We start from the raw sequence: 23,958 nt of genomic DNA on the forward strand, positions 1-23,958 counted from the left end.
AACTGTTCCCATTCATAAATGTCGCACACTGTAGTCAGATTCGAAAAATTACACTACTACAGCCTATCTCCTCTCTCTCTGTCGTACTGTCAATTGTAACAATATCTAATAGAAAGCATAAGCGCGTCACTTGACTCTTTTGCAATAACTGAATTCTTTTTGACATTTCCAATCGTTTTCATAGTTTACTGACGAAGTATGTTTCGCTTCATCTTTATGGTTAACGATTGCTGTGCCTTTACAACACGGTAAACAAATGACATAAAAAACAAAAAACTACCTACATCTGACGTAATCATTCTACAAATATGATCCTAATTTCTCTGTGAAACATGTTTCGTGGGTAAACGTTAAGTTTACTGACTTCCACAGCCGAAGCGTTTTCTTCATTTCCACCATTCAATAGGAAGAAGATTGGCTTGCTTTTTGCTAAAGAAAACAGGTTTTTCCTAAAAACTGTTCAACGATCTTACCGATATTAATTTACATCCGTAACATTTACAATTTTCATGCCGTTTTATTTTTAAATAACAGGTACAAAGAGTGTTATGTTATGTTGAACACTTTGAATTCGTGAGATTACAACGAAACAAAAGAAATCTTTTTATATATCCCATTCTAGTAAACGGATGGCTCACATCGTTCTTGACATTGAAGACCATAGAGAAAACGAAAGCGTTGCTATCTCAAATATTATCTGTGGGTGACGAAAAGCGTCATGTATGTGACTCCCTTACAAACAATAACGTAGCTTTCAATTGTACACACACATGAGTAACAACCAAGTGTTTTGGGTGAAAATTGTAAAGGAGAACTTCCCATGCCGGGAATCGAACCCGGGCCTCCTGGGTGAAAGCCAGGTATCCTAGCCACTAGACCACATGGGATGTTGCCGTCGTTATCGCTTTTCTGTTATATGTACCATTTACCAAAGCATACAATTACATTTTTAATGAGAGTACCAGGGTAAGTGTAAGGACTTGAGCAACTATACCTGAGTACCGTTTCATTATGTAGCACACGTGCCACGATACCACTATAAACGAAATATTCGCCAAATCTACTACTCGTTAATTTTCCTCACGTTATCCGTTATTCAAGTCATAATTTTGGTTCCCGGAAATCTATACACATGCGTAAAACGCTTCTGCTCTCGTGTACCAAAATCATTTTTCAAATTATAGCCACTTTCATTTCTAAAACATGACAGCTCAAAGTTTAATCAAACATCCTCTCGCGTGCACCCGCTACCTCTTCCACCTACCACCCAAGACCAACGCTCCAACAGAAAATCCTCCCTTCAAAATAATTGAACCTATTATTATACTCTGAAAAGCCTCTCATATACTGTTTGGACAGAAAAAAAAGTAATTGTTCCTAAGATCGTTACTTATATATTGAACACCACACAAAATTGGATTGCTCTTGAAAACCTTTGTCTTTTTTTTCGATTGTGTTTCCTTATAGCAAATCCACACATAGATATTTGCTGTGTCTATCGAGTGGAATCGAATCGCTGTATTTAGCCTGGTAAATCCCTACACTTACCGTTCTACCGTGCGAAGAACCTTTTTTTTAGTGCATTTTTAAATATTCTCATGTTTCACTATAAAGATCTAAACTTTCTTCCAAAGGTAATTTCGGATTTTCACAAATAGCTTCTCCTTATTGTCCGTTCTCATTATTAGTTGTGCGTTTTTCATCACAAATCCAATACTCAAAATCATTTGCTCTACTATCCTTCACACGAGCGTACAATTAACGGTACGTTCTGGAGTACATTCTTGGCAGCGTCCACAAGTATAATCGCAGACAAGGAATACACCAGACACTCGCTCTTGAATGTTCTTCAATAAATAGTCCGTACCACCTTATTTACGTGTAATAATATTAATTTACATCCGTAAAATTTCCTCACACTCCGGGAATAAAATGTACGATCGTGGGTTCTAATGGCGCTGATTTGGAAAAGCTTGATACTTTTACACTAACATACGTGTAACATACAAGAATCGGTTCTTAATTTAATCTTATATTTTCCTTAATTAACCTTCCTGTAATAATATTATTTTTGCGCTCAAATGAACGGTGGCTTTCCCACAGTAATATACAAAAGCGTATCAATTTGCGAAACCTATAAATAAACCAATTATGTACTCTTTAAGCGTTTTATAGTATTTTGATATAGAACAAAATGCAAATCAAATCTAACTGTTCCCATTCATAAATGTCGCACACTGTAGTCAGTTTCGAAAAAAAGGTATGGGAGCGTTATAATGTACGGTCAATCCCACTTTTCGTTGGTAAAAGAGTAGCCCAAGAGTTGGCGGTGGGTGAGGATGACCAGCTGCCTTCCCTTTAGTCTTTCACTCTAAAGTAGGGACGTCTTGCGCAGATAAAGCTTTGCGCGAATTCAAAAACAAACAAAACTGAATATTTATCTCTTTTATCAATCTACAACTTTTACTTTATCTAATATTTCACCTCTTATACTAATCGGAAGTTAAAAACCCAAAGTGTAATTTTAAAAATGTTAGACTGAAAACAAATTCCTAGCGTTGAGAGAAATAAAAGGATGAAATATAAAAAAATATTAGAATCTGTACAAGAAGTTATTTCCTTTGCCAAAAAGTGTAAAAATGCTGTAATTTGCTTTATAGCAAATACATAACTTTCGACAATTTCATGAATAAAATATCGTTCTGATATGAATCAGTCTTACGAGGTGGCGTGCGTTACACGTAAACTAAAAGCATTAAAGATACTTCGAGAAAAGTGGAAACAAGTGATGCCAAAAATTAATGTAGAATGTAGTTTAGTTAACTAATAAGCTGTGAGTTATGTGATTATACATGAGAATAGTTTCTTTTATGGTATACGAATATTTTTAATATGATACCAATTCTGTCATTAGGAGCTGTATGTCTCCTTTATTAGCAACAAAACGTGCTTAATTAATGGTCATTTATACAAGTTTTGTTATGATTTATTCCTCATTAAACTGATAAATATATACTTTTTGTATAAACAGGTGAACAACTTCGTACCCCCACCTTAATTTGATCTTAGAAGTTATGATTTAGTTTCATTTCTACAATTTTATGTTGTGATTGGTTGTGGTAGTATTACATGGTGAAAGTAAATTATGTATGCATATATTAACGTTAAAATAATGTTACGTTTATAATACGTTTGAAGGTCTTCTGGTGTTTAGAACATCTCTTAAGAACAGTTAATAATTTCACGCATTATTTCCTCAGTCTGCGTGATTATGTTGCCAAAAAATACAGTTCCATAGAAAATGAATATCTTCTTCATAGTACAAAAATTTGGAAAATATGTAGTTTTGTCTCTTATGATTATACTTTTAAGTCTAAATTTATTATTATTATTTTTAAAAAGACAACATTAACCCTTATATTACCTTTACAAACTTAATATTGATTGATCAGTTAAACTTGAAAAATGTTATGAAGATCTCTAAATCTGAAAAAAAAAAAAAAAAACTTTTACTAACTGACTGGTAAATCCAAGACCATATTGTATGATTGTTAAATAAGAGTAATGTATAGAAACCACTTTATAACTTGTAACAACAGAAGTTACATGTTAAATGTATACTGGTATTAAAAGATGAACCTATTTTACCTTCAAAATGTGTTGAGATCTTTGACAAAGTTCAAACTAGTTAAGTGTTATTAACTTGAACAGTTGATAAGTGGATGTAAGATCAGTCAAACAAGATGAGTGCATTAATTCAGGACTGGTTAAACAAAAATTGGGAAGTTCAAAATACAATAAGGATCCTGGGTCACAGGATACTTCCTCAAGGGTTTTGAAGAAAGTTAAAGATTGAATGTGTAAACCACTTACTACTATATTTTCTCAATCCATTAATAGTGAGTAGGTATCAGTGGATTGAAAGTTAGCAAATGTAACTCCTCTTTTCAAGTGAAGTGATAAAAATTGTCCCAGTAATTATAAATCCATTAATTTTACATCAGTTATGGGAAATGTTTTGTAAAATCCAGATCATTTAAAGATGCCCTGCAAAGTGATTGAACAAAGTTTGGAGAATTATTGGATGGTCACCGTGGTTTCAGTAACAGAAATCTTGCCATACAAATCTTTTTATGTTGTTTGAAAATGTTACTGCTTATGTAGATGACAGTAAGAGTGCATATTTGGTGTAACTACATTTTCAGAAAACATTTGACAAGGTGTAATATAAAATGCTTACAAAGATATATAGGTATTTGGGATAAGTCAGAAAATTGAGTAGAATAGTGGCTGGATGGAAGTAAACTGTTGTTACATTTGGAGTTCAGTCAAACTGGATTAACATTGCTAGTTGTGTATCTCTGGGTTCAGTCTTTTCTCATCCTTTGCTCTTTTGGACTTGCACGAATGACTGATTACAGAATGGTTAATAAATTAGTTAAATATGCAGATGATATTAAAGTCTTTGGTGTTTCTATCTGTGAAGAGGATGTTGCTGCTATGTACAAGGATTTAGCTGATTTTTTGGAGTTTGACAAATAAATGGCAGATGGGTTCTAATTATAATAAATGCAAGATGTGGGTTATTATAATTGAGTTATATATATAATTTTGATTGTAATAATCATAACAATATTATGGGAAAAAGTTATCTTGATGTAACATTTGATCAGTCTCTTATACCTTCCAAGTAGTGTGCTGTTGTTAGTAGTAGTACAAATAGGATCTCAGGTTGTATCTACAGAAATGTTGAGTACAAGTCTAAAGAAGCTACAGTTTTGTTATATAAATCGCTATTAGGAGTAACGTGTTTAGTTTTGGGCTCCTTACCGTTGGAAAGATGTTAAATTGTCAGAAAGGGTTACTAAGATGTACGGGCTTTTGTACAATGAGAGGCAGAAATCTCTTTGTTTTCTATTGAAAACAGAAGCGTTAGGTTTAATTGGACTGAGGTGTTTAAGATTGTAAAGGGAATTGATAGTGTTGGTGTATGTTTTTTTCATATTTAACAGTGATATCAGTAGGACTATGGAACACAAGTATCAATTTTATCAGGGTAGGAATCATCTCCAGCTAAGTTTTATTTTTTTAAAAGGATGGTTGCCCATTGTAATAGGTTGACTTTGGACTTTCTAGCAACAGTAACTTTAAATGAGTTTAAGAGAGAACTTGATAGGTCCATGAATGACAAAAACCAGCTTCAAGTTTGTTTTTTTAAGTTAACAGCTGCAATGGACCAACTGGTCCCACATTGTCCCAAAACATTAATGTTATTAAAAGAGAAAGTCTTAACACTGATTGATATGAATATCATCAAACAGCTGCTTGTTCAGAATTATTATCAAACTGTATCTTTATATCATAATATCAGACATGCTATACTACATGTCCATCACTGTAAATTATTTTATTTAAAGAAAGTAAGCCAGCAGAGAGAGTTATGGTAGAGGGTGCAATTGCCTTTGGGTCTTCAGATCAAGAGAACCCCCTGACTAATGGAATAATTTATAGAATTAAACAGAATCTCGATCCTTCATTAAAAGCATGTTTGCAACTATGTCACTATGATGACAGTATTTTCATATGAACCTATTATTTTGTAATTTTTTTCTTGATGTGTTCTTACACCATGATCTTACATAAATATTTGCATGGCCATGTATAAAACAGCACTTTATATTTATTATGTATATATAATATCTTTTATGTTATCTGTCCATTGCTTATGATTAGATATTACTCGCACTGTTGTGAGAGGTACTGAACTGAATTTGACTTGTCTATGAAGTTCAGTTCTGAGCACACATAGCCCCTTAACAAAATTTTTCTCAGACCTCTCCAAGGGGTCTTTTCAACATCTGGGCTCTCAGAGCTTGCAAGTTTAACTGTCTATCCATAATATTCCAGTTTAGAATTTTTGCTTTCTCATTCAAACAGTCCACCTATAGAAAAATTATCCAACCCCCAAATGCCATAAAACTTGAAATCAGATGAATTTAAACTATCTTACATGTACATTATAGAAAATAGGCCTAAAACACATCTCTCATCATTTTAGATTTATTGAACTAGTACCAGTGCCTCATTTACAAACGTTGTTTTCAGCATGTTGTTGTATATCCTTCAATAAGATTACTAAAGCCACGAATGCTATTATCTCTGAGGTTTCACATGTCACAGTATTATAATAAAATGCTTACTTGTAATTGTTTTAATTTTTTATAAATGCATCATAGAATTTGTTCTTTTTAGTACAAGAAGTCTCTAGTCGTAGTTTCAAAGATTTCAAATCAATTGTCTCACCAAAAGACTGATTCTTGAAGTAAGCCCTCTTCATATTTCCACTTACATAATATTCTTGATATAGATTTATTTTCAGTATTTTGATGCCTGTTAAGAGGTTACAGTAACTAAACCTCTGCTAGATTTCACAAATGCTGCAAAGCACGGGTTAGTTAAAGTGGTATTAACACTCCTGCGAAAAAATATTTACATCCACTAAAGTGATTTTGGGGCCTATCCAATAGAAACACAGTGATTTAGCAACATTCATTACAAACAACTTTAGAATGGCTCTGACAAACATTTTTTTTTACAATTTGAGCAAACAATTTTCGACTGTCTATCTTTTGATCTGCCGCACAAATGGCATCGTCCTCTTTTTGCCCTCTTTGCAGGCGGTTCACATGAGGTTGTTTTGTCGTTATCTTTGCAGTAAATTTCTTTGATTTCAAGCACCAATTGCCGTTTAAATTCTCTCCTGGCTCTTGATTTATGTTGACGAAGAAATTCTGGATGTTTTGTCGAGTATAGAACGATAGCATTGTACGCAGCAAGATCTAGAATGTTATAGAATATGCAGACTGACCAGCGCTTTGATCGCCTCTTTGTTGTATAATATCTCACCAGTTGATCGAGAGTGCCGACACCTGCCTTCGTTGCATTGTAAAGATTGACGATTTCGGGCTTTTCATTCTCTTCTACTTCACCAGACTGATGCTGAGAACTCAGTAGTAGCACATATTTTCCTGGTTTGTCTGAGTGCCTGAGAAGAATGATGTCATCATGGTAGAAAAACTTTGGTGATAACTCTCTAGATTTTGCATTTATTTCAGGAGGCAGGAAGGTTCTTAATTTCCGTATGGTTCCAACAAGTCCTGTTCTTTTTGTTCATAGGTACTTGGCAAGTGTCATTGTTGTGAAGAAATTATCTGTTGTTATTGTCCTTCCTTTTCCAACAAATGGCTGACTCATTTCTCTGACTATTCTTTCTCCTTGATTTGTTTCTGTCGTATTTCCAACCTTTCCAGTATAAATTTGAGCGTTGAGGAGGTAACTTGTCTTTGCATCTGTTAGGCACCAAATTTTATTCCAGATTTGCCTGGCTTTGTCGGAATGTATGTTCTGAAGCCAACTCTTCCTTTGAAGTTACATAGTTGTTCATCCACTGTCAGGTATTCGCTTGGGTTGTAACTGTTTTTGCAATTTTCAATGAAAAAATTCCAGACTTCAGAGATGGCGGCATTTCTCTATTTCTTTGAGAGTGGATGTCAAATCTGATTTTTGAGCACATTTTTTTTGAATTTGTCTTGTGTAATCAGTTTTCGCAAAATGGCAAACCAAATTCGGTTGAAAACATTTCGTCTATCGACGCATTTTTGGATTTGCTTATTCCAAGGAAAAGATTAGCTGCGATCCATTTCCAGAGGTCTTCTTCAAAAATTGGTTCTTTCATGACAGTGTTTGTTGAGTGAATGATCTGTTCCATCATATTATCAGAAATGAAAATTTTGAATGTTTCGAATGGTGTAGAGACTCTTGGAGCAGCTTGCCTTGTGATGCCTGGGTTTCCATTGAATATATTGAGAGCTGTGGTTCTCCTGTTGATCTTTGAAGGTGTTGTTGAATAACTAAAGTTCTTATCTTTGACAAAAGTTCGTTCACTGGCATCGTAGTAAGATCTTCTTGATTACTTTCAGAAGGGTACGGCGCGATTTGTTCATCATTTTCGGCTTCAGAAGGATCATCATCACAACTTTCAGAGTAGTCTTCAACATTATCATGTTCACTTTCATCGTCGGATGGTTTTGTCAGTAAATGTACAGCTTCATCAAGAGATATCATTTTTGACATGGTTTGAAGATTTCAGCTCCTATATATATAGGATTTGTGGATTCTTCTAGAATATTCTAGAAGCTTCAAGAATATTCTAGATTATTCTAAATACTTCTGTAAAGTTTCTAGAATGTTCTAAAACAGGCGTGGGCAAACTAGGCAATAATCAGGACCGTCTAAACTAATTGTTGGAGTAGAGTTATTATCCTAAATATCCATCTTTTGAAAAGAAGTTGTAAAATTAATATATTTTTACTATAATTTGCTTTTCTCGGTTGCCCAGGCCTGCTCTAGAATTATTCAGGTAATAAATAAAGTCATTTTTATGTTTTTTGATCTGGGGCCTAATAGGCCCCAAAATACCCTTAGTGGATGTTTAAAAAAACATTTTTAAATATTATTTCGCAAATGTCTGAAAAGTCAAAATATTATTGCTCCTTAAAATATAAAGGGATAGGGTCAGTTAATGGCAATTTCATTTAAATGCAAAATTATTAGCCTAATATTAATAACCTTTCAAGTTGCTCTGGGGCCTATTAGGCCCCAATTTTTGTAGGAGTGTTAATATAGATTAATGGTTATCAAAGTAACCATGGTATCTTACTAATGCTTGTGTCACCATCTTTTTATGACTGTGCTAATTGTGACTTGTACCGAGTTAGTAATAACACCACAGTAAATAACTGTCCCATGAATGATATATATATATATATATCTACAGTGAAGAAAATTGTGCTAAGTATGCAATTTATGTTGATTCAATAATAACAATGTTTTGTTTTAAATTTTTAAATCCGTCAGGTTTGGTTTGTGTTTGAGTGAACAATCCTGAAGAAACTGTAAAGTGAAACATTAAGTTTCTAATTAAATAATAACATTTTGGTTTTATAAGGTCCTGTATTTCTAGTATTAATAGGCTTACGATGTGTCACTGAGATTACATGTGCTGTGTGAAATTTTGAGATACCCTTGTGACATTATAACATGGGTTTAGTGGTCACTTTGTTGCAGTGTTTTTTTTGTTGTTTTTTTTGTAAAGGATGTTCTAAAAATATGTAGGCCCAAGAAGTCTTGATAGAAGTGAAATAGAAACCGTATAACTCGAGCCCTTTCGAAAGCGTTCAGGTTATAAGGTTTTCATTTCATTTTTATTTTATAGAAAAATACAGTACTTATTTGAAAAATAATAATTCAGTTATGGAAAGACAGACTTGTTTTAACTAGAATACAGAAAACCTAGAGTTGATTTGACATAGTTGTTTAAAAATTTAAAATTTGTTTTTCTTTTTACCATCAGTAATGTAAGCCTGTTTTTTGACATGGGTAGAATAAAAAATTAAACTTATCAAAAGTTCATTTTTCTATATTTTGTCTTTTTAGAAAAACGAAGTAAAATCGATAATAAGGTCCCATGTTGTTGCTAGACATTTTCAGGTCGCAGGTGTGATTTGTTAAAGTGTCCTTAAATTTGTAAATCAATTGTGATTAGCAAATATAACTTTCTATACTGTAAAATAAAGACTTCTGATTGGTGAATATAACTTTCTGTACTGTAAAGTCAATTTTGATTGGCAGATGTAACTTTCTATATTGTGAAATAGTTGCTTTTGATTGGCAGATGTAACTTTGTGCTGTAAAATAAAGACTTCTGATTGGTGAATATAACTTTCTGTATTGTGAAGTCAATTTTGATTGGCAGATGTAACTTTCTATACTGTGAAATAGTTGCTTTTGATTGGCAGATGTAACTTTGTGCTGTAAAATAAAGACTTCTGATTGGTGAATATAACTTTCTGTACTGTGAAGTCAATTTTGATTGGCATATATAACTTTCTATACTGTGCTGTGCTGTAAAATTAGATATATAAATTTCAAAGTATTGATTAATGATCATGACATTAAAGTTCCTACTGTGTTATAGTGATTTCATTATTTTTTTTAATTACCAAAGATATATATATATATATTGAACAAATAATTTATTATTACATTAATGATGTTATCAGTCATGCAGCCACTTGTATTGCAGAAGATGCAGATTATATTGATTTAGCCTTTACATGAATTTGTCAAAAACAAAAGAGAGGAAAAAAATTCAAAACTTCAAATTCAAATTTAGTCATTAACTGTTTGAAAAAGTTATTAAAAAACGAATAAAATATAATATTTGTGTTCATGAACTTCTGTCTTAGATTTGGAAATGACTTGTACAGGCTGAGTGTCCTGTAAAAATTCCGGATACTGAGATATATTTCTCTTCTGCAAAATGTTCAAGTTGGAGTCGTACATTACACCCCTGTTATTGAGTTATGTTGATAAATACATCAAAAATTTTAAACCTGAAGATTCACAGGTAAGTAAACGACTTGTTATATACCAAGTTAATTCAAACCTTATTTTATTAAATGTAATGTTCAAATTAGGTTTACACCTTGTTAAATTCATTTTTATAAAGGCAATAATTGAGTAAGGTTCAAATAAGGTTTACACCTTGCAAAATTCACTTTTTATCAAGTTAATAATTGAGGTTCAAATTAGGTTTACACCTTGTTAAATTTATTTTTTATCAAGTTAATAATTTAGGTTCAAATCAGGTTTACACCTTGTTAAATTTATTTTTTATCAAGTTAATAATTGAGGTTCAAATAAGGTTTGAACCTCACTCAATTATTAAGTTAATAAATGAATTTAGCAAGGTTCAAATTAGGTTTACACTTTGTTAAATTCACTTTTTATCAAGTTAATAATTGAGGTTCAAATTAGGTTTACACCTTGTTAAGTTCAAGTTTTTAATTCCATTTTTGAAGTCATTGTACAAATTTAACATTTTTTTATTATTGTTCCTTCCAACAAAGAACTATTTAAAAAACAAAAGTGTATATAACTTACTTATTTCTTATTGCAGTGTAATGATCTATAGTGATAAACTATTAGACTGCAGTTTATGACTTTTATTTTTTTGTGTTATTTCAGTAATATTAAGTACAATGTTTTGTCTTGTTAGTTTACTGGTGCTTGAAAGAGTTAATGTTCAGGCCAGCAATGTTCCCAAAACACCACATCTCAGGAGAATTACCGTTTTACATGAACATGTTTTCAATGATTGCTATTAGACATGCATGTTTGTACTGCTTGCTATAAGATTATGGTAGAACAACAAGTACATTTTTTGCAAGTTGGCATCAGTAATATGAGAATCAACAGTGTTGTATGAGGTGTAAAACAGAACATAGCTAACAGACAACTACTGATTTGGTAAAAATAATTAAGTGAAAGTTGAGAAGCTATAAATAAGTAGCTATTCTGTATTGTATTTATAACTACTTTTCAGTTTACTGGAAATAAGTAATTTCTGGTAAAGAAGTTAACACGTAGGATCACTTACAAATGTTGCAGTAGTTTTCAAACAAGATTCGAAACTTGAGCACTTTTGAATAGTTGGAAATGGATGTTTATTTGTTTTTGTTTGTCTGTACGTTTGAGAATAATTTTCTTATTTACTCAGCTTTCTCTCTGGGGAGGTGATGCTGTGTTCAGTAACCTAGATTTGAAACTAGATGTTCTTGAGCGTGAACTCAGTCTTCCGTTTACCTTCGTCAACGGTCATATCCATGAGTTACGTATCCATGTGCCCTGGACAAAGCTTGGTTGGGACCTGTTGTCGTAACTATCAACACCATAGAGTGTGTTCTTAAGTTACGAGGAAACAGTGAAGAGAGTGCCAGTTCTAAACCTTCTGCTCAGCCGTCCATTCCTGAACGTTCGACAAAACGTCGTAGTAAACGACAAGAAATTCCAGAAGAACCGCCAGGCTACATCCAGAGTCTGATCAATCGCATCGTTAATAACATTAGTATTGTGTTTAATAATCTGATACTAAAATACGTCGAGGATGACATAGTCCTGTCTCTGAACATCAAATCAGCCGAGCTGTTCAGTGTAAACAGTGGCTGGGAGCAATCCTTTGTGGATCTCAGTCCAGACGACCCAGTGTTAAGGAAGATAATAAACATGCAAGACTTAACAATATGTCTGGACCAGGTGAGCTGTTTCCTTCCTTCTGTGGTGTTTTTTAATGTTGGTAATGTTAATGATTTCTTTGTTATTTTAGCACAGTTTGATACCAACTAACTCTGGCAGGAAATCAGTCAACTGCATTTTAAATTAATTTGTATAGTTTTAATGTTACACTCCCCACTTTTCTGAGTTTCATGTAGTTTCACGAACATTTTGTGCAATTGACCTCTAAATTTTATGAGGAATATTTTGGCAAACTTTGTAGATATACTCTAGTGATAATAAACATGTGGACAATACATTTTAATTCACTTATATTTGATCTTCTTTCCAATAAGAACCGTCCATCTGATTTGTGTGTAAATCTAAGCTGGTGTTCCCCTGTTCTTTAGTTTATTAAAGTTTAACTTAAACATGCACTTTTTTACTCAGCTTAAGGTTGGGAGCTGACATGATGGTGTTACTTTAACTGTAAAACTTACAGGTTTGACTTGCTGCTGGTGAGGTCAGTTAAAGAACAAGTTAATTTGTACTGTTTTTACAATATGGTAGAATATTTTCACTCACATAAATAGCTGATTTATTTCAGTGCTGTTCTCTGTAGAAAAAAGTTTTTTTGTACATGTCACAAGACTTGAAACTCTCACCTAACTGGAATGACTAATTCCAGTGCACCTCATTTGCAAATTATCATACAACTATCCTCGATCAAAAATGCAAGAGATGTTCTTTTGATGCAAGTGAGTCTCTCTGTTTAATTCTGTCTCTTCTTGTTTGGCAGTACTTGTGTTATAATGTTTAATTCTATCTCTTCTTGTTTGGCAGTACTTGTGTTATAATATGTTTAATTCTATCTCTTCTTGTTTGGCAGTACTTGTGTTATAATATGTTTAATTCTATCTCTTCTTGTTTGGCAGTACTTGTGTTATAATATGTTTAATTCTATCTCTTCTTGTTTGGCAGTACTTGTGTTATAATATGTTTAATTCTATCTCTTCTTGTTTGGCAGTACTTGTGTTATAATATGTTTAATTCTATCTCTTCTTGTTTGGCAGTACTTGTGTTATAATATGTTTAATTCTATCTCTTCTTGTTTGGCAGTACTTGTGTTATAATATGTTTAATTCTATCTCTTCTTGTTTGGCAGTACTTGTGTTATAATATGTTTAATTCTATCTCTTCTTGTTTGGCAGTACTTGTGTTATAATATGTTTAATTCTATCTCTTCTTGTTTGGCAGTACTTGTGTTATAATATGTTTAATTCTATCTCTTCTTGTTTGGCAGTACTTGTGTTATAATATGTTTAATTCTATCTCTTCTTGTTTGGCAGTACTTGTGTTATAATATGTTTAATTCTATCTCTTCTTGTTTGGCAGTACTTGTGTTATAATATGTTTAATTCTATCTCTTCTTGTTTGGCAGTACTTGTGTTATAATATGTTTAATTCTATCTCTTCTTGTTTGGCAGTACTTGTGTTATAATATGTTTAATTCTATCTCTTCTTGTTTGGCAGTACTTGTGTTATAATATGTTTAATTCTATCTCTTCTTGTTTGGCAGTACTTGTGTTATAATATGTTTAATTCTATCTCTTCTTGTTTGGCAGTACTTGTGTTATAATATGTTTAATTCTATCTCTTCTTGTTTGGCAGTACTTGTGTTATAATATGTTTAATTCTATCTCTTCTTGTTTGGCAGTACTTGTGTTATAATATGTTTAATTCTATCTCTTCTTGTTTGGCAGTACTTGTGTTATAATATGTTTAATTCTATCTCTTCTTGTTTGGCAGTACTTGTGTTATAATATGTTTAATTCTATCTCTTCTTGTTTGGCAGTACTTGTGTTATAATATGTTTAATTCTATCTCTTCTTGTTTGGCAGTACTTGTGTTATAATATGTTTAATTCTATCTCTTCTTGTTTGGCAGTACTTGTGTTATAATATGTTTAATTCTATCTCTTCTTGTTTGGCAGTACTTGTGTTATAATATGTTTAATTCTATCTCTTCTTGTTTGGCAGTACTTGTGTTATAATATGTTTAATTCTATCTCTTCTTGTTTGGCAGTACTTGTGTTATAATATGTTTAATTCTATCTCTTCTTGTTTGGCAGTACTTGTGTTATAATATGTTTAATTCTATCTCTTCTTGTTTGGCAGTACTTGTGTTATAATATGTTTAATTCTATCTCTTCTTGTTTGGCAGTACTTGTGTTATAATATGTTTAATTCTATCTCCTCTTGTTTGGCAGTACTTGTGTTATAATATGTTTAATTCTATCTCTTCTTGTTTGGCAGTACTTGTGTTATAATATGTTTAATTCTATCTCTTCTTGTTTGGCAGTACTTGTGTTATAATATGTTTAATTCTATCTCTTCTTGTTTGGCAGTACTTGTGTTATAATATGTTTAATTCTATCTCTTCTTGTTTGGCAGTACTTGTGTTATAATATGTTTAATTCTATCTCTTCTTGTTTGGCAGTACTTGTGTTATAATATGTTTAATTCTATCTCTTCTTGTTTGGCAGTACTTGTGTTATAATATGTTTAATTCTATCTCTTCTTGTTTGGCAGTACTTGTGTTATAATATGTTTAATTCTATCTCTTCTTGTTTGGCAGTACTTGTGTTATAATATGTTTAATTCTATCTCTTCTTGTTTGGCAGTACTTGTGTTATAATATGTTTAATTCTATCTCTTCTTGTTTGGCAGTACTTGTGTTATAATATGTTTAATTCTATCTCTTCTTGTTTGGCAGTACTTGTGTTATAATATGTTTAATTCTATCTCTTCTTGTTTGGCAGTACTTGTGTTATAATATGTTTAATTCTATCTCTTCTTGTTTGGCAGTACTTGTGTTATAATATGTTTAATTCTATCTCTTCTTGTTTGGCAGTACTTGTGTTATAATATGTTTAATTCTATCTCTTCTTGTTTGGCAGTACTTGTGTTATAATATGTTTAATTCTATCTCTTCTTGTTTGGCAGTACTTGTGTTATAATATGTTTAATTCTATCTCTTCTTGTTTGGCAGTACTTGTGTTATAATATGTTTAATTCTATCTCTTCTTGTTTGGCAGTACTTGTGTTATAATATGTTTAATTCTATCTCTTCTTGTTTGGCAGTACTTGTGTTATAATATGTTTAATTCTATCTCTTCTTGTTTGGCAGTACTTGTGTTATAATATGTTTAATTCTATCTCTTCTTGTTTGGCAGTACTTGTGTTATAATATGTTTAATTCTATCTCTTCTTGTTTGGCAGTACTTGTGTTATAATATGTTTAATTCTATCTCTTCTTGTTTGGCAGTACTTGTGTTATAATATGTTTAATTCTATCTCTTCTTGTTTGGCAGTACTTGTGTTATAATATGTTTAATTCTATCTCTTCTTGTTTGGCAGTACTTTGTGTTATAATATGTTTAATTCTATCTCTTCTTGTTTGGCAGTACTTGTGTTATAATATGTTTAATTCTATCTCTTCTTGTTTGGCAGTACTTGTGTTATAATATGTTTAATTCTATCTCTTCTTGTTTGGCAGTACTTGTGTTATAATATGTTTAATTCTATCTCTTCTTGTTTGGCAGTACTTGTGTTATAATATGTTTAATTCTATCTCTTCTTGTTTGGCAGTACTTGTGTTATAATATGTTTAATTCTATCTCTTCTTGTTTGGCAGTACTTGTGTTATAATATGTTTAATTCTATCTCTTCTTGTTTGGCAGTACTTGTGTTATAATATGTTTAATTCTATCTCTTCTTGTTTGGCAGTACTTGTGTTATAATATGTTTAATTCTATCTCTTCTTGTTTGGCAGTACTTGTGTTATAATATGTTTAATTCTATCTCTTCTTGTTTGGCAGTACTTGTGTTATAATATGTTTAATTCTATCTCTTCTTGTTTGGCAGTACTTGTGTTATAATATGTTTAATTCTATCTCTTCTTGTTTGGCAGTACTTGTGTTATAATATGTTTAATTCTGTCTCTTCTTGTTTGGCAGTACTTGTGTTATAATATGTTTAATTCTGTCTCTTCTTGTTTGGCAGTACTTGTGTTATAATATGTTTAATTCTGTCTCTTCTTGTTTGGCAGTACTTGTGTTATAATATGTTTAATTCTATCTCTTCTTGTTTGGCAGTACTTGTGTTATAATATGTTTAATTCTATCTCTTCTTGTTTGGCAGTACTTGTGTTATAATATGTTTAATTCTATCTCTTCTTGTTTGGCAGTACTTGTGTTATAATGTTTAATTCTATCTCCTCTTGTTTGGCAGTACTTGTGTTATAATATGTTTAATTCTATCTCTTCTTGTTTGGCAGTACTTGTGTTATAATATGTTTAATTCTATCTCTTCTTGTTTGGCAGTACTTGTGTTATAATGTTTAATTCTATCTCTTCTTGTTTGGCAGTACTTGTGTTATAATGTTTAATTCTATCTCTTCTTGTTTGGCAGTACTTGTGTTATATCTCTTCTTGTTTGGCATATGTTTAATTCTATCTCCTCTTGTTTGGCAGTACTTGTGTTATAATATGTTTAATTCTATCTCTTCTTGTTTGGCAGTACTTGTGTTATAATGTTTAATTCTATCTCTTCTTGTTTGGCAGTACTTGTGTTATAATATGTTTAATTCTATCTCTTCTTGTTTGGCAGTACTTGTGTTATAATATGTTTAATTCTATCTCTTCTTGTTTGGCAGTACTTGTGTTATAATATGTTTAATTCTATCTCTTCTTGTTTGGCAGTACTTGTGTTATAATATGTTTAATTCTATCTCTTCTTGTTTGGCAGTACTTGTGTTATATATGTTTAATTCTATCTCTTCTTGTTTGGCAGTACTTGTGTTATAATATGTTTAATTATATCTCTTCTTGTTTGGCAGTACTTGTGTTATAATATGTTTAATTCTATCTCTTCTTGTTTGGCAGTACTTGTGTTATAATGTTTAATTCTATCTCTTCTTGTTTGGCAGTACTTGTGTTATAATATGTTTAATTCTATCTCTTCTTGTTTGGCAGTACTTGTGTTATAATATGTTTAATTCTATCTCTTCTTGTTTGGCAGTACTTGTGTTATAATATGTTTAATTCTATCTCTTCTTGTTTGGCAGTACTTGTGTTATAATATGTTTAATTCTATCTCTTCTTGTTTGGCAGTACTTGTGTTGTAATATGTTTAATTCTATCTCTTCTTGTTTGGCAGTACTTGTGTTATAATGTTTAATTCTATCTCTTCTTGTTTGGCACTACTTGTGTTATAATATGTTTAATTCCATTTCTTCTTGTTTGGCAGTACTTGTGTTATAATGTTTAATTCTATCTCTTCTTGTTTGGCAGTACTTGTGTTATAATATGTTTAATTCTATCTCTTCTTGTTTGGCAGTACTTGTGTTATAATATGTTTAATTCTATCTCTTCTTGTTTGGCAGTACTTGTGTTATAATATGTTTAATTCTATCTCTTCTTGTTTGGCAGTACTTGTGTTATAATATGTTTAATTCTATCTCTTCTTGTTTGGCAGTACTTGTGTTATAATATGTTTAATTCTATCTCTTCTTGTTTGGCAGTACTTGTGTTATAATATGTTTAATTATATCTCTTCTTGTTTGGCACTACTTGTGTTATAATATGTTTAATTATATCTCTTCTTGTTTGGCACTACTTGTGTTATAATGTTGCTCTCTCCAAGTGTTTAATATTTTTTCCATATTTTTGTGTAAATTTCTCTCAACAAGTTTAATCCTTATTATAAAATATTTGTAACTTGTGGAGTTATTCTAAAAGGGAATTATTTTATATTTTCATCCAGTCACACACCTTGCTATATCATTTGTGTTTGGTTATTCATCTTGCATTATAACTTCTGTATTACTTCTTCTGAGATTATATGTGTTATTAGGACATTTACACAGTGGCATTTTGAGCTTTACTTTATCAAGAGATTGGTCGCCCAATGAACTGACTCCGGATATGTACTTACATCTAATGAGAAATTCCTTCTCCACTGAAAACTGGTGCTTCCATTTCCTGCCAGCACCTGAAGTGATATTTACATAGCATTGAATATAGGAAGTTATATCCATCAAGAGTTTGTTGAGCTCTTAGTGGTGGATGGTTGTCACATGGTGATTTACAAGTCAGGAACATTGGAATTAGTCATTCAGAAGGGGGAGTTTCAAGGTATATGATATGCAAAATAAAATCATATATAGAGGGCAGTACTGGATAAGAATACTTATCTTGTAAGAGGTGGTAAGTACTTAATGTTTTAGGTTGTTGTAAGTTGCTTATGTTCATCATTAATTAGTTTGATGTAATGAAGAGCACATTGTCTCAACTCATTCCGTCTGAGGTTAAAGTGCATGTCATGAGAAAGAACCAAAGTAGTGTGTGGTCAACAAACCTCACAAAATCAGACACTGTAAAGAATATATATGCTTTCAATGAAGAGCACATTGTCTCAACTCATTCCATCTGAGGTTAAAGTGCATGTGCAAGAGAAAGAACCAAAGTAGTGTGTGGTCAACAAACCTCACAAAATCAGACACTGTAAAGAATAAATATGCTTTCAATGAAGAGCACATTGTCTCAACTCATTCCGTCTGAGGTTAAAGTGCATGTCATGACCTTTACAGTGTTACATTCAAAAGTTAATTAAACAATTTTCTTGTCATTGTATGTCAGTAAACTTTGCATGAAATTGTAGTTCATAACTTATCTTTCTGTTTTTCATAAGCTTCAAACTTCAAACCAGAAACATCAAAGAAATCTCAAACTTCATTTTCCTCTGTCACAAAATGTGTCTGACCTCCACTTTCTCCACTTCAGATATTTCTGACTTTAAAATATACAGCATCTGTTTCCAACCTGTCAGATGATACAAATTATATCCACAGTTTCAAATAAAATTTTGGTCGTCACGGCCAGGTGGTTAAGGCACTAGACTTGTGATCCGAGGGTCACGGGTTCAAATCCCCATCACACCAAACATGCTCACTCTGTCAGCCGTGGGGCATTATAATGTGACAGTCAATCCCACTATTTGTTGATAAAAGAGTAGCCCAAGAGTTGGCAGTGGGTGGTGATGACTAACTGCCTTCCCTCTAGTCTGACACTGCTAAATTAGGGATGGTGTGGTTGATGTTAAATGTGGTAATAGTGGGTTCAGTTGGTGTTCTATATCGTAGTAGCAGACTCAAACAGTGTTAAATATAATGATAGTGGTGTCAGCTAGTTTTTTATATAGTAAGAGTGGACTCAACTGGTGTTAAATATAATAGTATCAACTGGTGTTAGATTCAGTAAAAGTGTCCTCAACTAGTGTTAAGTTTCAGTAATATTTAGCTACACCTGTAAACTTCATCTCGTGACTCTAATTCTGTATCAGTTATATGTATAATTAGACAATAATTATTTAAATTATTAAATAGGGCATACATCTAGTAATTATGTTTCTTTGGTTTAGAGAGATGCCAGTGGAAAGATTGAAACGTATCAAGATCCTCTGTTATATCGGTGCTCTCTCGTGTGTCGACTCTACACAGCCTTCGATAATCCACACGCCAGTATGCCTGCTGTTACACGCATGCACCTTTTCTGTGAACGTCTGGACTTTTCCATCACGGACCAGCAGCTGCCAATGTTTAGCCGGCTTATACAGCTGTGTTTGGCTCTGTACTACGGTCAGTTAGTGTCAGAAGTTAAATCTCAGAAAGACATTGTAGAAGACACAAAAGATCGTGGAACACATTCAGAGGGAACAATAAAAGGTAAGGTTTTTGACATCTTTTTTAAATAAATGAACAAGTAATGATTTTATACTGTGTAAAACACGCTACAGTCCTGTATGTTTTCTACAGTAAATGTCATTGTGCTTGCAAATCATTCTTTATTAACGACTATCTATGAAATCTGTCCATAATTTAGAGGTGATAAATTGAAGGAAAGAACATCACTCACTGATAACTCTTAGGCTACTCTGTACCAAATAATAGTAGGATTGACCATAATATTATAATGCCAAGCCAGTACTGAAATTGTGACCATTTTAAGTAACAACATTGGAATTCATGACCTATACATCGATTATGGTTAAACGCCCTCACAACCAAGTCATGATTAATTTACTAGTTTGTTTGAATAATGTAATCTCCCATAGAAGTCAACTCAGTTGTTCCTTTATTAAACAGATAAAACACAGCAAGTTTTTTTTGTTACAGTGTTTGATAGACTAAATACATTTTGTAATACATCTTACGATAACAGTTTTTTGTCTGTCTTGACAATGTGCACAGATCTTACTATCTAAGTGTGCATGTGCAAGCACTTCATTTTAGTGGACTTAAATATACATTAGAATACATTCCACACAACAACATGTTGAAAGTTTATAAAAGTTTTTAAAAAGGTTTAACATTAGGTCGTAGAATATCATTATTAGTTTAATTATTAATAATGTTAACTACAGTAAAGTTCAGCCCTAAGTGAACTAAAGCAAAAAACGTTGCACAAGTTATGGAGCTATTTATCTCTTTATCAAATATAGGCCACACTCAATAAATGCTTACCTAATATTAGGCTTAAGATAATTGTACTTATAAGTTTCAGAATCTGCATTTATAATTTTTTGTTTTAATCTAGAAATTATATATTTAAAGAAATGTTGTAACAATGATAGTAATTTGATCACAAACGTTTTGCGAGTCTCTAGTAGTATATTAATATTTAACACCTGTTACAGCTTCAATGGTACATTCTGTTAATCTAGCCCTTCTATGAAACATTAACAGTTTTTTTAATATTTAAAAAATATTTAAATGTATTTTTACCTCCTTATATGCTTGAAAAAAATATTAAATTTGTTTACATATGTATATATATATAAAACCACAAATTTTCAAGCCACAAACAAAACACTAACATGAAACATGTTTCATGTTGATGTGTTTTGCTTATGGCTTGAAAATTTATGGTTATGATATAATTAATCAGAAGTTGGGATTTTAAATTTTTAACACAGCCCTTCCTCATGATTTTGTTTATTCATTTAGCTTCATTTGGATGTAATTATTTAATTTCACTATATATATATATATATATATATATATATATAAACCAGACAGTTTATTTGTAAAAGAACGATACATTGTTGCCAGAATATGTATGTAAAATCATAACTTATTTAACACTGTTTATAGTTTCTGAACTTTCAGTTAATTATACTTCTAAAAATTAATTTATTCAGATTTAGAATTAGTAGATTTTATAACTCATATCGACTGGAAACATAGAAAGTGGACATTTGAAACTATTGTAACCTTAAAAGTAAAGGTGTATTTATTTTTTTTAACACAACTTTTTGTTTCTTTCCCCCAGAGGGTGAGGTAGTTGAAGATGACTCTAGTTGGGGGTCATGGGCCTGGTCATTTGTTCCAGAAATTCTACCTATCTGGGACGATGAGCAACCAGAGCAGTCAGAAAACTTTCGTGAAGTTTGCCGACAACATGCTAAGAGGATTTTTCAGTTTGGCCTTTTTGTTGACAAACTGTCTTGCATTTTCAAAGTACTTTTTACTTATTCTTGAGGAACTTTTAACGTGTTTTTTTCCTTAACTTTTAACGTGTGTTTTTTTCCTTAACTTTTTTCTTTGTATTCACAACAACTGCAAGTTGTGAAATCATAAACAGAACTGCCAAAATGATGCATAAAAATTATCTACAGTTCACTTGATACCAGATAAATATTTCCATCATAGTAGAAGGATTAGGTTGACAGATAAATAGTGTAGTGTAAAGTGTAATTTTAAACTTATCTAATTGTATTACATAAAAAATATACTGCACTTTTATCATTTGAAAATTTTGCTTTTGAAGTATATTAATTTTCGTTAGACACCTAATATGATTGAAAATATTACCCAATAAGTTGAAAACCTTTTAGTAACATAATCATGAGTATTAATAACAACTAGCCTTTGCTGATATATCTTAGGTGTGTCCTATAGCCTTCTCAAAGCTGGGTTTTATGCTTAACTTTTGTAATTATAGATAAAGTATAGGATAGTTTACTATGGGATCTTTGTGAATTTTATCTGAATAAAGGGCTCAAAAGTTTATTCATTACTCTGTGAGAGCTGTCTGTAAATGAATGTACTATTGTTCAGTCAAACATAAATATACGTGTCATCGAGTGTGATAAACAATGTGGAGATACTATTATTTGCTATTTGTCATGAGTTAATTAAGCCTTAAACAATAATAGCTTAGGACAAAAAGAATGAGGTTAACATATAATTCCGTTCATTGACAGAAATGTAGAACAAATAAGATTAAAATCTATAATCAGGGACATTTATGAACAATATTTATTATCTAAATACCCAACTACTAGCTGTTCTTCCAAAGAGGACCACTGCAGTGATATTTTTAAATATAATAAAGTGTTAGGTAGCGTAACCACCGAAGATTTTCAGAACATTTACCCTCCAAATGCAGATACATATTTTCTCTCTCCACATTTATCACTCTACTAATATTACCCCTAGTGGCACAGTGGTTTATCTGCAGACTTACACCACTAGAAACTGTGTTTTGATACTCATGGTGAGCAGAGCACAGGTAGCCATGTGTGTAACTTTCCACTTAATTCTAAACAAACCCACTAATATCATAACATACAAAGATTTTCAACTAAAACAATAAAAGGCCCTAAATTTCAGAAATGTCTAAAACGTAAACAAGTAATAGTTACGTCACCGAGTAATAGTTATGTCACACAGTAATAGTTATGTCACTCAGTAATAGTTATGTCACCGAGTAATAGTTATGTAACCGAGTAATAGTTATGTCACTCAGTAATAGTTATGTCACTCAGTAATAGTTATGTCACTCAGTAATAGTTATGTCACCGAGTAATAGTTATGTCACCGAGTAATAGTTATGTCACTCAGTAATAGTTATGTCACAGAGTAATAGTTATGTCACTCAGTAATAGTTATGTCACCGAGTAATAGTTATGTCACTCAGTAATAGTTATGTCACACAGTAATAGTTATGTCACCGAGTAATAGTTATGTCACCGAGTAATAGTTATGTCACCCAGTAATAGTTATGTCACCCAGTAATAGTTATGTCACAGAGTAATAGTTATGTCACTCAGTAATAGTTATGTCACCGAGTAATAGTTATGTCACTCAGTAATAGTTATGTCACAGAGTAATAGTTATGTCACCCAGTAATAGTTATGTCACACAGTAATAGTTATGTCACCGAGTAATAGTTATGTCACTCAGTAATAGTTATGTCACAGAGTAATAGTTATGTCACCGAGTAATAGTTATGTCACCAGTAATAGTTATGTCACGAGTAATAGTTATGTCACCGAGTAATAGTTATGTCACCGAGTAATAGTTATGTCACCGAGTAATAGTTATGTCACCGAGTAATAGTTATGTCACTCAGTAATAGTTATGTCACTCAGTAATAGTTATGTCACAGAGTAATAATTATGTCACTCAGTAATAGTTATGTCACTCAGTAATAGTTATGTCACTCAGTAATAGTTATGTCACTCAGTAATAGTTATGTCACAGAGTAATAGTTATGTCACTCAGTAATAGTTATGTCACACAGTAATAGTTATGTCACCGAGTAATAGTTATGTCACTCAGTAATAGTTATGTCACAGAGTAATAGTTATGTCACCCAGTAATAGTTATGTCACTCAGTAATAGTTATGTCACCGAGTAATAGTTATGTCACTCAGTAATAGTTATGTCACAGAGTAATAGTTATGTCACCGAGTAATAGTTATGTCACTCAGTAATAGT

General features: G+C 31.9%; 1 protein-coding gene and 1 non-coding gene across 2 annotated transcripts in view; one reads left to right on the forward strand and one right to left on the reverse strand.

The window, feature by feature from the left end:
- Window positions 1-815: 815 nt before the first annotated feature.
- TRNAE-UUC (transfer RNA glutamic acid (anticodon UUC)) lies at window positions 816-887 on the reverse strand. Its single transcript has one exon. It is a non-coding gene; the product is annotated as a tRNA-Glu (tRNA).
- Window positions 888-2,736: 1,849 nt separating this feature from the next.
- LOC143245801 (intermembrane lipid transfer protein VPS13B-like) overlaps window positions 2,737-23,958 on the forward strand; it is a 136,346-nt gene continuing 115,124 nt past the window's right edge. Inside the window, 6 exon segments of the mRNA XM_076492054.1 lie at window positions 2,737-2,873; window positions 10,308-10,468; window positions 11,621-11,762; window positions 11,765-12,156; window positions 19,596-19,899; window positions 21,506-21,693. Coding sequence (XP_076348169.1) covers window positions 10,382-10,468; window positions 11,621-11,762; window positions 11,765-12,156; window positions 19,596-19,899; window positions 21,506-21,693 — 1,113 coding nt within the window. The 5' untranslated portion in view covers window positions 2,737-2,873; window positions 10,308-10,381.

Source organism: Tachypleus tridentatus, chromosome 3 (assembly GCF_004210375.1).
Source record: "Tachypleus tridentatus isolate NWPU-2018 chromosome 3, ASM421037v1, whole genome shotgun sequence".
NCBI classification, from domain to species: domain Eukaryota; kingdom Metazoa; phylum Arthropoda; class Merostomata; order Xiphosura; family Limulidae; genus Tachypleus; species Tachypleus tridentatus.